Source organism: Oryctolagus cuniculus, chromosome 5 (assembly GCF_964237555.1).
Source record: "Oryctolagus cuniculus chromosome 5, mOryCun1.1, whole genome shotgun sequence".
Classification (NCBI taxonomy): Eukaryota; Metazoa; Chordata; class Mammalia; order Lagomorpha; family Leporidae; genus Oryctolagus; species Oryctolagus cuniculus.
The window spans coordinates 63,105,073-63,117,558 of record NC_091436.1 but is presented as its reverse complement, the minus strand read 5'-3'; the positions used below and the strand labels follow the sequence as shown (position 1 = coordinate 63,117,558).

The window sequence follows — 12,486 nt, the reverse complement described above, 5'->3', positions numbered from 1 at the left end:
TGAGTCCCGGTTCAAGTTCCAGTGCTCCACTTCCCACCCACCTCCCTGCTTATGCATATGGGAAAGCAGTGGAAGACGGCCCAAATGACTGGGCCCCTGCCATCAATGTGGGAGACTGGATGGACTCCCAAGATCCTGGCTTCAGCTCAGCTCAGCTCAGCTCTGGCTGTTGCAGCCATTTGTGGTATAAATCAATGAATGGAAAATCTTTCACTCTGTCTCTCCCTGTCATTCTGCTTTGGAAATAGGGACTAGTGTTGTGGCAGAGCAGATAAAGCTGACTCCTGAGACATCCCATATGGGTGCCAGTTCTCATCCCAGCTATTCCACTTCTGATCCAGCTCCCTGCTAATGACCTGCGAAAAGCAGTGGAACAATACCCAAGTATACGGGCTCCTGCACCCAACTGGCAGATCCAGACTGAGTTCTGGGCTCTTGGCTTCGTCCTCACCCAGTACTTCCTGGCTTGAGGGGTGAACTAGCATATGGAAGCTCTTTCTCTCTCAAATAAATAAAGTAAATTTTCTGTGTCACTAGTTCAACCAAAACCAACTTAAGTAATAAAAAATCACTGATATTGGGGCTGGTGCTGTGGCACAGTGGGTTAAGCCGCTGTTTGCAGCACCAGCATCCCATATGGGCACCAGTTGGAATCCAACTGCTCCACTTCAGATCCAGCTCCTTGCTAATGCACCTGGGAAACCAACAGAGGATGGATCAAGTGCCCGGGCCCCTGCACTCATGTGGGAGACCCAGATGAAGCTCCTGGCATCAGCCTGGCCCATTCCTGGCCACTACAGCAATTGGGGGAGTGAATCAGCCAATGGAAGATCTCTCTCTCGCCCTCTCTCATTCTCTTTCTCTATAACTCTGCCTTTCAAATAAATAGATAAATCCTTAAGGAAAAAAATTCTGTTAGATACTATTCTTCAGTTTTATCACTGGTTTGATGACCGACTCTAACCACCATGAATCTAGCTACCTGTTAGCTTTATCAGCACCAACTTTTGCTACTTTACATGGTTATTCAGAGTTTATAAGAGGTGTGAGAAAACAAGTTTTGTAAACCGAAACAGTAGAGTAATAATACAAAGTCTACAAAAGACTTAGATCTCTATTAGAACAAAAAGCGGTGACTAATATTTCATTCACCCAGCAACAGGTCTATGCATCAAGATCGTCATGGGTGGGTAGTTTGGCACAGGACCCTGTATCAGCATGCCTGGCTAAGTCCCAGCGCCTCCATTTCTGATCCAGCTTGCTGCTGATGAGCACCCTTGGGAGCCAAAAGATGATGACTGATGACTCAAGTATTTGGGCCCCCAACACCCACGTGGGAGACCAGGATTAAGTTCTCAGCCCTGGCTGCTGTGGGCACTTGGGGAGTGAACCCGTAGATGGGAGATCTCTCTCTCCCTCTGCCTTTCAAATAAAATCATAGCTGATAAATGTATTTTTTTAAAAGAATTATTTTATTTGAAAGTCAGAGTTACATAGAGAAAGAGAGAGAGAGATCTTCCATCCTCTGGTTCACTCTATTTATTTATTTATTTAGACAGGCAGAGTTGGACAGTGAGAGACACAGAGAGAAAGGTCTTCCTTTTCCCGTTGGTTCACCCCCCAAAATGGCCGGCACTGCGTGGGTCCGAAGCCAGGAGCCAGGTGCTTCCTCTTGGTCTCCCATGTGGGTGCAGGGCCCAAGGACCTGGGCCAGCAGAGAGCTGGACTGGAAGAGGAGCAACCGGGACAGGACTGGTGCCCCAACTGGGACTAGAACTTGGGGTGCCAGCGCCGCAGGTGGAGGATTAGCCTAGTGAGCTGCGGCGCCGGCCCCGCTGGTTCACTCTCCAATTGGCCATAATGGCCGGAGCTGTGCCTATCTGAAGCCAGGAGCCAGGAGATTTTTCCAGGTCTCCCACAAAGGTGTAAGGGCCCAAGGACTTGGGCCATGTTTTATTGCTTTCCCAGGCCACAGCAGAGAGTTGGATCGGAAATGGACCAGCTGGGACTCGAACCGAGGCCCATATGGGATGCTGGCACTGCAGGTGGAAGTTTTACCTGCTACGCCACAGCGCTGGCCCCTACAATTTTATTTAAAAATATACTTATTTTGAAAGAGTTACATGGCGGGAGTGGGGGGAGGTAGAAAAAGAGATCTTCCATCTGTTGGGTCACTTCCCAGATGGCTTCAATGGCTAGTGCTGGGCCAGGCCAAAGCCAGGAACCAGCTTTATCCACTGCTGCTTCCTGAGACACTAGTATCCCATGTGAGTGCCGGTTCACATCCTGGCTGCTCCACTTCTGATCCAGCTCCCTGCTAATGGTCTGGGAAAAGAAGCGGAAAATGGCCCGATTGGGTTCCTACCACCCAGGTGGGAGACCCAGATGAAGCTCCTGGTTCCTGGGGGTAAGTTAGGAGCTCCCAGTCAGACATGATACCAACCATGTACTGCACCAAGACTTTTTCATGTATAAAAAACAGAACAAGGCTGGTGCGCGGCTCAATAGGCTAATCCTCCGCCTGTGGCGCAGGCACACTGGGTTCTAGTCCCGGGGCGCCTGATTCTGTCCCGGTTGCCCCTCTTCCAGGCCAGCTCTCTGCTATGGCCCGGGAGTGCAGTGGAGGATGGCCCAAGTGCTTGGGCCCTGCACCCCATGGGAGACCAGGAGAAGTACCTGGCTCCCGGCTTTGGATCAGTGCGGTGCGCTGGCCGCAGCGGCCATTGGAGGGTGAACCAACGGTAAAGGAAGACCTTTCTGTCTCTCTCTAACTCTGCCTGTCAACACACACACACACACACACACACACACAGAACAAAAACAACCCTCTCTTCTTTACTTTGAGGTATCTGTGAGAAGAGCCCCAACAGTATTCTGATACAATCTTATTGGCAAGCTACAGCAAATGTTACATTCTACTAACATATCCAAATTCCTAGGTTCTAAGTTAAAGATATATTTTTAAGAAAGAATGAGAACTTTAGATGAACACTTTAAACCTTCTAGCTAAGAAATCAAATCGATAAACAGCTACTCCAAGATTTTCTTGGACACTATCTTTACCTGATGTTCAGAAAGTTGCTGACTCTTGCATGGCAATAGCAGAATATAGCACAAACATCAAAGAAACTAACAGTAACAGTCCAGTACTTGTTGAGGGGTGGGGTGGGCAACCATGATTACGAACGTGAGCAGTAAAGGAAAACCTCTATCACAGGCAATCACCAGGGTAGCTAACTTAAACATGTTTAGACTTTGCTCTAAAAGTAAAACTGTAAAGAATAGCAATATTTATAAAATATAGATTCCTTTCTTAAATGAACATTTTGTGTTTTCCTGACTTTTGGCTTACTTACATGATCCTTATATGGGTAAGACACGCATGTTCCAAGACAGGGGCAAATGATCTGGTTTGGCTACATACAGTCACTGGCCACCCTTTCCCAAACCTAAGCTATAGAAGTTGGCATGCTTGCAGCACATACTTAAATCCTCTGCCCTTCCAAAACAGTTCTGAAAAATGCCACTGGGTTTTCTCTCTGCTGTCAGGATCTGCTATTTTCTGGTTTTGTTTTATGTACTTACTACAATTTTAGAATCTGCTTTTTTAAACTCCATGAAGGCTTCCAATCACTGTGGCTCTCTATGTTCTCATTATTTCTCTATTCTATGTCATTTCTCAGTGAGACAGAAAACATGGCGCACATCAGAAGAAATTCTTGCTGTGAATCAGTCAATACCCTTACTGGGGTGCTCTTTTTAAGTTTCCATTGCCATATCTGACCTCATCCCAATTCAAAAATATCCAATGGTTTCAAAAGCTGCCCAGACAATCTGTTCAGTGAGGGTGAAAGAAAAATTATGGGTTTTTAAAAATTATTATTAAAGATTTATTAATTTATTTATTTGAAAGGCAGGGATACAGAAAGAGGAGGAGGACAAGAGAGAGAAAGAGAACTACCTCCACCATCAGCTGGTTCACTTCCCAAACGGCCACAACTGGGGCCTTACTAGGTTGAAGCCAGGAGTCAGGAACTTCTTCTGGGTCTCTCACATGGGTGGAGGGGCCCAAGGACTTGGGCCATCTTCTGCTGCTTTCCCAGGCCACAGCAGAGAGCTGGATCAGAAGTGGAGCAGCTGGGTCTTGAACCAGCACCCATATGGGAGGCTGGCACTGCAGGCAGAGGCTGAACCTTCTACACCACAGCACCAGCCCCAACATTATGGTAATTTTTTAAAAAAGATTTATTTAATTGAGAGGTTGAGTTACAGAGAGAGGGAGAGACAGGTCTTCCATTTGCTGGTTCACTCCCCAAATGGCCACAACAGCTGGAGCTGGGCCAATCCAAAGCCAGGAGCCAGGAACTTCTTCCAGGTCTCCAAAATGGGTGCAGGGGCCCAAGTACTGGGACCATCTTCCACCACTCTCCCATGCCATAAGCAGAGAGCTGGATTGGAGGAGAAGCAGCCGGGACACGAACTGGCGTCCACATGAGATGCCAGCGCCGCAGGTAGAGGATTCGACCCACACCACTGTGCCAGCCCCAAAATTATGGTTCTTAAGCTCAGGAGAATCCACATTTATATCACAGCTTTGCTGTTTAATGGCTGGGACCCTGCAACTTTTCTAAACTTCATCTTTCTAAGTGTCCATCGTGTGCTACGTAATATCAGGTGTTGTGTTCAGGTGATTGTTAACAGTCCCTGTCCTCTAAGAGTTTACAGCGGAAATAATATAGGAATTAAAGAAAGCCACAGACAATACAGCTGTGTTAATCCCAATACAGCTGTTGGTGCACACAGAAAGTCAATCCAGTTTGCAGCAGAGGTATTGGCAAAGCCTCTGAAATGGGGCCATTAAGACTGAGTACTGCAGGATAAGCACAGTAGCACCTGCTAAAGGCAGGCTGCTTTCAACAGAAGGGGAAGTGTGTGCAGAGGTCTGCAAGTAACAGAACTCAGCTTAGATGGCAGACTGTGGGGAGCAACTGAGACTAGACTAAGTTACTGGAATTAAGACTTATTCTATGCATCTGCTCTCCCATAATATGGCGCTGAGAGAGAGAGAGACCAAACAACCTCTACGCAGCTGCCTCATCAGTTTGAAGAGTTAAAATTGTATATGTGCGGGTGTAAAAAGTTAAGCTTAAGCTTACAGGTTTAAACCTTCCTGGTGCAGCTGTAAAAATAAGACAGAGTGAAGTAACACCTTGACAGTAGGGACTCCATTTTGGAGCACTTGAGACTCCATTCTGAGAAAGCACCCCCCCCACCGTGAGACTCTGGTCTGAAACTATGATCTCAAATAGTCAGACAATAGCAGCGCACTACATCACCCTTGGCAGAGCACAAAAACCCCCTAGCATGATTGCTCAAGCTTAAAAGTAGAAAGGTTGCACCTGGGTTACCTGGGCTAATAATAAAGATGTGATTTGTCTGTGTCTTACATTAATGTCAAGTCCTAATTGCTAATTGTAATATTGTAACTGGTATTGTCAAGATTATGATAATATTAATTTCACTTAGGTTTTAGGTTATGTTGACCCCAGTAACCATATATTCTCTTTTGATTTTATGTACTCTTTTGATTTTAGCAACTGTGTATAGCAACCATGTATTCCCCCCTTCCCGGTTTTGCGGTTTTTGCCTTTATAAACCCTAACCTTTGGTTATTCGGGGCTGCTCTGTTCATGTATGATCAGACAGCCCCAGCATGCTGGATAATCAATAAATCTTTAACCCTTTGCTGGTTGCATGAGAGAAAAGTCTCTTGGAGTCATTCCTCGGGCGGTGGGCTTTTTCAGACTCTAACATGACAAGCTGCAGGAGCTGATCCTGCTCATGATTGGAGGAGAGCAGTGTGCTCGGCATGTGGGCAGCAGAGCACGGATTGGTGGAAGAGGACTATAAAGGAGGAGAGAGACAACATGCACCAGGAACATCTGAGGGAACACCTGAGCAGCCCCTGAGAGAGCTGGCCGGCGGTGTGCCGCTCCCCCGCGGAAGCGGAGAAAGTGGCAGGGGGAGCCGCCCCTCCATGGAGTTGGAGGGGTCGGCAGCCAACCCGGGAAGGACCAGCAGCAAACCCGGGAAGGGCCGAGCAGACAAAAGAACAGTGCAGGGTCCTGTGTCGTGCCTCCGCGAGTGGGGGAGCGACAGCAGACTGGAGCATAAAATAACAAGGAAGGCACAAGAGATGAGGATCAATACTGACTTCAGAGGCCAGTGTTGTGCCTTAGCAGGTTAAGCCACCACCCTCAGCACTGGCCCCATGTGGGTGCCGGCTGAGTCCCGGCTGCTCCACTTCTGATCCAGCTCCCTAATAATGTGCCTGAGAAAGGCGGCAGCAGCAGATGGCCGAAGTGCTTGGGTCCCTGAATCCATATAGGACACCTGGATGAAGCTCCTGGCTTCAGCCTGGCCCAGCCCTGGCTGTTGCAGCCATTTGGGGAATGAACCAGCAGATGGAAGATATCTGTTTCTCCCTTTCTCTGTAACTCTTCCAAATAAATAGAAATAAATCTTAACAACAACAAAGAGCGCTTCAGCTTCTACACCTGCAAAATCAGGACATCCTGATTTTGGTTCCCTCAAAGATGGAATTATCTATTTCTATATGTATGTACACACATTAATATATACATATATGTAACAATGCCTTGCACAGAGTAGGTATTCAAATGACAGATCCCTTCTTGACTCAACTTTAATACAGAAAAATAACTTGCCTTCTACAGGCATCACTAGATAACCACTAGCACACCTTTCTTTTAGGTCACCTCACCCGAGCACAGAATTTAATGGTAAGCTTGCTCTTTTCAGCTGTTCATTTTTCCTGGGTGCATCTTACCTATCATGAATTACCGAAATGAAGTCAGCTTCCAGGTCTCAAGGGTGTCAACACTGATATTTCCTTCAAAGGGTTCAGACACTGGAGGGTGCCCCAAGACTAGGCTATATATAACACAGTTCTTAATGCACTGCTTTAATTAAATGAACTGCAGCTGTTGGCCAATTCCAAACCAAGAACAGAATACTTGAGCACTGGCTCCAAGACTAATTAGATAACTTACCCTGGGTGAGAGAAAACCATTTGTGCCTTGTTCCCTGGTAAGTTAAAATGAATAAAGAACAGAGTCCCTAATGGCTCAAAATAACAGAACAGAGTTATTTTTTATTTATTTTTATTTTATTTGAGAGACAGAGAAAGATGCTCCATCCATTGGTTCATTCACCAAATGCTTATAACAATCAGGGCTAGGCCAGGCCAAAGCCAGGATCCTGGAGCTCCACCTGGATCTCCCATGTGGGTGGCAAGGTCCCAAGCACTTGTGCCACAATTAGCTGCCTTCCCCGGTACGTTAGCAGGAAACTGGACTGGAAGCAGAGAACAAGGACATGAACCAGCACTCTGAGATCAGATGCAAGTTATCTCAAGTCATGGTTTAAGCTGCTGTGCCACAACACTGGCCCCAGGGGGATGTTTTAAAAAATCTAAACTTCAAAAGTCTATTTGGGGGCCGGCGCCCCGGCTCAATAGGCTAATCCTCTGCCTTGCGGCGCCGGCACATCGGGTTCTAGTCCTGGTTGGGGCACCGGATTCTGTCCCAGTTGCCCCTCTTCCAGGCCAGCTCTCTGCTGTGGCCCGGGAAGGCAGTGGAGGATGGCCCAAGTGCTTGGGCCCTGCACCCCATGGGAGACCAGGATAAGTACCTGGCTCCTGCCATCGGATCAGCGCGGTGCACCGGCCGCAGTGCGCCAGCTGCGGCAGCCATTGGAGGGTGAACCAACGGCAAAGGAAGACCTTTCTCTCTGTCTCTCTCACTGTCCACTCTGCCTGTCAAAAAAAAAAAAAAAAACAAAAAAAACAAAACAGTCTATTTGATTAAGTACTAAAAGAGGTGGCAGCTTCTTTTTATATCACATTTGCCTCAGCAAAATGTATTTCCAGGCCAAGTAGATTTCCTGAAAGGAAATCTCGTGATTTTAGTAGTTCAACTGCATATTAACACAGAAAATATACCTGGGTGCTGAAGATTTTATTTATTTTAAAGGCAGAGTTAGAGAGGAGGAGACAAAGAGATCTTCCATTTGCTGGTTTACTCCACAAATGCCTGGAATAGCCAGGGCTGGGCCAGGCCGAAGTCAGGAGCTTCTTGTGGGTCTCCCACATGGGGCCAGGTGCCCAAGCACTTGGGCCATCTGCTGCTTTGCCCAGATGCATTGCCGGACAGCTGGATCAGAAGTGGAGCAGCCCGGACTCAACCTGCGCCCCTATGGGAAGTCAGCATTGCAGGCAGAGGCTTAACCTGCTCCGCCAGCACTCCAGAGGGTTGGCTTTAACCTTTTTGTGTGTGACAGTGCTCAAGGGGTTGGCTGTATTATTTCAGTCCTATGTATTAAGTACAATTATCAACAAACCTATTTCACAGAGGGGAAGTACAGCTTTGAGTTTGTACAGTATGCTGCTAGTATGTATCTATTCTTTGAACCTAGAACTAGCTCAGAGCTCCAGAAAGCTCTTTAACTCAATCCTGTTCAAAACATTGTCTCCAGGTAAAATAGCAGATCTTAATTAAAAATATTAGAAAATTAAAGTTACAACAGAAACTTCATAAAGAGTGACTGCATTTCCCTTTCAGCCTTCCCTTTAATATGCCAAAATAATTCTAGCCCCTGAGCTTTCCCAAACCTTTAATCATTTATGGTGCTCTGTGCTGTACCTACCCATTAGAACAATTAAAAAAAAAAAAAACCATGAACACTGTGCCAATTATTTTCAAAAGCCCAGAGATACCAATCAAGCGATCCTAATAGTCTTGAACACCATCCTCAAACCAAAAGATAAATGGAGATTGGGAAACTTGCATTCTAAAGTGCCACCATCCAGATAAAATTACCCTGTGAATTGGAGTAATTTCAATCAGATCCTATAAAATTGAACATTTTTCTCAAGACCAGAATTACAGAGTAACTATAAAATTGTTTAAGGGCCCAAACTCTAGAACAGAAAATGGTTTTCTACATGGCAAATTCAACAGCAAAACGCAGGAAGTAGGGGCTAAGGAGAGCAGCAACAGTTTAGGAAAGCAGTAATAAATAAAATTACAAAATGATTAACCTACTCATCTTATGGTCATTCCACCTTAATATAAGATTGTAATTATTCTCAAAAATCACACACACACTGATGAAATAAGGCTAATGTCTAACTCTCCTTTGGTATCCTGAATTTTAAGCTAACATGTTGCACATTAAAGGAAACTCCAATGGCATTTCATAAATGTTAAAAACTCAATTATATTTTCTTACAGGGCGACTGCATCTCACAACTGTAACAGTCATTAGTGAATTGGTTTACATAAAAATACAAACCAAAGTAGGAGTTTTTTAATTCCCTAACTCATAAATCACTCTTAAAAAGGATTATTCTCCCTAATATGCAAATGAAAATATCATAAAGAATTTCTCACATTATCTGGTAATACTGTATGAGATGTATAAAAAAAAAAGAGAGAGAGGATTAAATCATCACATTAGAATCCACTTAAAATAATGCATTCAGAAAGGTAAACACAAAGTTTTTAAGAGGAAGAAGTGGAGGCAGGAGACTCCAATTCAATTGTGTGACAGGAAGCTCAGGAATACCAGTTCTGTTTTAGTACAAGAATAAAAGGAAAACATGCTGGCAAATGAGAGCAAAAGAGGAAGTTCTTTTTAGTGAACCAGCTGCCACATATTAAGGACAATCCAAAATCATTCCAAAAGTTTTTGTATTAAAAAAAAAAAAAAAGAAAGAAAGAAAACCACCTCACTTTTTCAGGAGTCTTACATGAAAGGGTACTTCCCCACAGGGAACGGAGCCTGGACTTGAAGAAAGCCTCCAGGCGATTGGTAACAGCTTGTTATCTTCAAATACAATTAGATGATTAGCCTTTTTTTTTTTTTAAGCAACGCTTTGTAAGGATTTTTTTATTTATTTGAAAGGCAGAGTCACAGAGAAGCAGAGGCAGAGAGAGAGAAAGAAAGAAAGAGAGAGAGAGAGAGAGGGAGAAAGAGAGAGAGTGTCATCCACTGGTTCACTCCCCAAATGGCCGCAACAGCCAGAGCTGTGCCGCTCAGAAGCCAGGAGCCTTCTCGGGGTCTCCCACGTGGGAAACCAGACACACATGCAAATGTTTAAGTTAATGAGAAATTATTCCACTTAAATGTTGATGGTAACTGTTTACATAAATTTTGATCACTCTAAGGCCGAACTGTTATGCTTCATTTTTAATAAAGTAACTTCTAATAAAGTAACTTCTTGATGTTGTCTTTAACGGCTGGATTAGTTCTACACATTAATTTTTATATACTTCCACACATGGGCAAAGGTCTTTAATCCTGAAATACAGAGCGAAAGGGAAGCACTCATTCTCAATTAGCACCTTTCAAATCATCTAAATGACTTACTGCCAACAAATACCAGGTATGAGATTCTTAGTGTGTCTCTATGTCTCTACTTAAGCAGACGCCTTCAATCAGTGAGGCGTAAATCGCGAAACGAAAAGAGTAAGATCCCTAAATAGGCTTTCCTTAAAGCAAGGGAGGCGACGGCCCCCACACCTCGGCCTTTGCGGCCACTGTGGTCACCGCGCTGCGGTCAAGGGCTTCCAAAGGCCCTGGGCGGCCGGTTCAGCCTCACCAAGAACCGGTCTGGCCTCCGTGAGCTCCCTCCCAGCTCCGTCCAGAAGGCTCCATGACCCAGGCTGGAGGGGCGGCCTGGGGCGCTCAGCCTGGCTGAGAACCATGGAAGGCTCTAACTTCGCGCTGCCACCCTCCCCGCGAAACGCTGCGTTCTCGAAAGATCTACCCGTTCCCAACTTAAATGTCATTCCCAGATCAGCTGCCTGAGGGCAAGCGGCGCTCAGCCCACGCCCTCTTCTTCGAGCACCTTCTTCAAGGGCCAGCGCCGGAGCCCCCAGAAAAGCCCCCCAACCAAGAGGGGCCCTGGCTCCTCAAGACCCCGGCCCGGAGACAGGGCTGCCCCACCGCGTCTGGAGGGGGCTCCAGGCCTGGGCGATGGGAGCCGACCCCAAAGCAGGGGTGGGGGCATCAGGGGCGGCGGGCGGAGTCTGGGGGAGACGGAAGACGGCCTCACCTTGACTCTGATTTCGTAGGTGGTGAAGCGGCCCCGGCCGACCCCCACGGTCTGTGGGTTGCTCACGTCGATCTCGAGGAAGTTGCTGGGCGGCCCGTAGGCGTCATTCAGGTTCTGCGGCTTGGTGATCAGCCGCCGGGTGTCCGCCACGGTCTCCGCCATTTCGCTGTAGCCGCCGCCGCCGCGGACTCCCTCCGCCCCCTCCGCTGGACGCCCGCCGCTGCCGCCCGCCGCGGGGACACGGGGCTCGCGCGCTGCGGTCGCGAGGGAACGAGCACGTAGGGCGGGCGTTCACCCCGCGCGCGAAGCTCCTCCCCACGCCCCTCGGGTTTCCGCCTCGGAGTCCAGGAGAGAAACAGCTGACTCGCCGCAAAGTCGCGCCCCGGGCCGGGAGGCCCCGCGTAGACAGGGAGGGGCTCTGCGGCTGGGGACTTGAGTCGCAGCGCCGTCACGGGACCCGTGGCCGGGCACAGGTTCCGGCCGGACTACAGTGCCCATAATGCACCGGGCGAGCGCGTCGGCGCCGGGCGGCGGCCTTGGGGCCGAGAGGCCGGACGCCCGGGAGCGAGCGTTTCCTGTGCTCTAGGCCTGGCCCAGGCTGAGTGCCCGAGAGGGTCTTCGCCGCTTGTTTTGGGGGCTGCGGGGTGAAGTTTAATGAGAGGGCTGGGGAAGAAAAAGAAAAAACTGCCTCTGCTAAAGGCCACCCCGTCCACCATCTCACCTTGAACCACAGAAATGTCTTTCCAGATAGCCTTTTTAACGGTACCTCTAATGATAATTTTAGCTTCAACCGGAGTTTTATCAGACAGGCTTCTGGTAAATCGAAGTCTGTAAATGAGGGAAGTGGAAGCAAATGTTTATAAACCTGGTGAGCTCCTGGCGCAGATCTGCCTGCTAAAACCACATGGAGTAGTGGGGCTGAAGCAGCCTCCAGTAGCCTGGGTCTGGGAGAGCTGCCACTGGTTTTCTTCATTTCCCACAGAGTCCCTTTTGTTAGTGTTTGAAGTGGTAAATGTGTCTCTACAGCACTTGAAATGCAACTCAGAAAAGCCGGTATTAAAAAGGAAGAAAGAAAGATAATGAGATCCTAGTTCGTCCCTATGGGTTGAATGTTAGAAAAGCTAAATTTCTAGCTCTGCTTGGATAGTTATCTCCCTTGTAGTTATGGTCTCACAATGATTTGCGCATTTTTTATATGCTGATTATCAGTAACTCCATTCACTGTGCTGTCTTTTACCCGAAAATATTTCCAAAAGATCAACAGCAACCGTTCTTAGTAACACTAAGAAAGGTTGGGGAGGCCGATGCTGCAGGGTAGCAGGTGGAGCAGCCGCCTGCAGTGTCGG

The 12,486-nt window shown here is 47.3% G+C and overlaps 1 protein-coding gene across 1 annotated transcript in view; it reads right to left on the bottom strand.

Moving 5' to 3' along the window:
• Positions 1-11,302, bottom strand: part of SNX3 (sorting nexin 3) — a 47,665-nt gene extending 36,363 nt beyond the window's left edge. Inside the window, exon 1 of the mRNA NM_001171324.1 lies at positions 11,141-11,302. Within this exon, the coding sequence (NP_001164795.1) occupies positions 11,141-11,302 (162 nt within the window). The remainder of the gene's footprint in view (positions 1-11,140) is intronic.
• Positions 11,303-12,486: the final 1,184 nt, after the last annotated feature.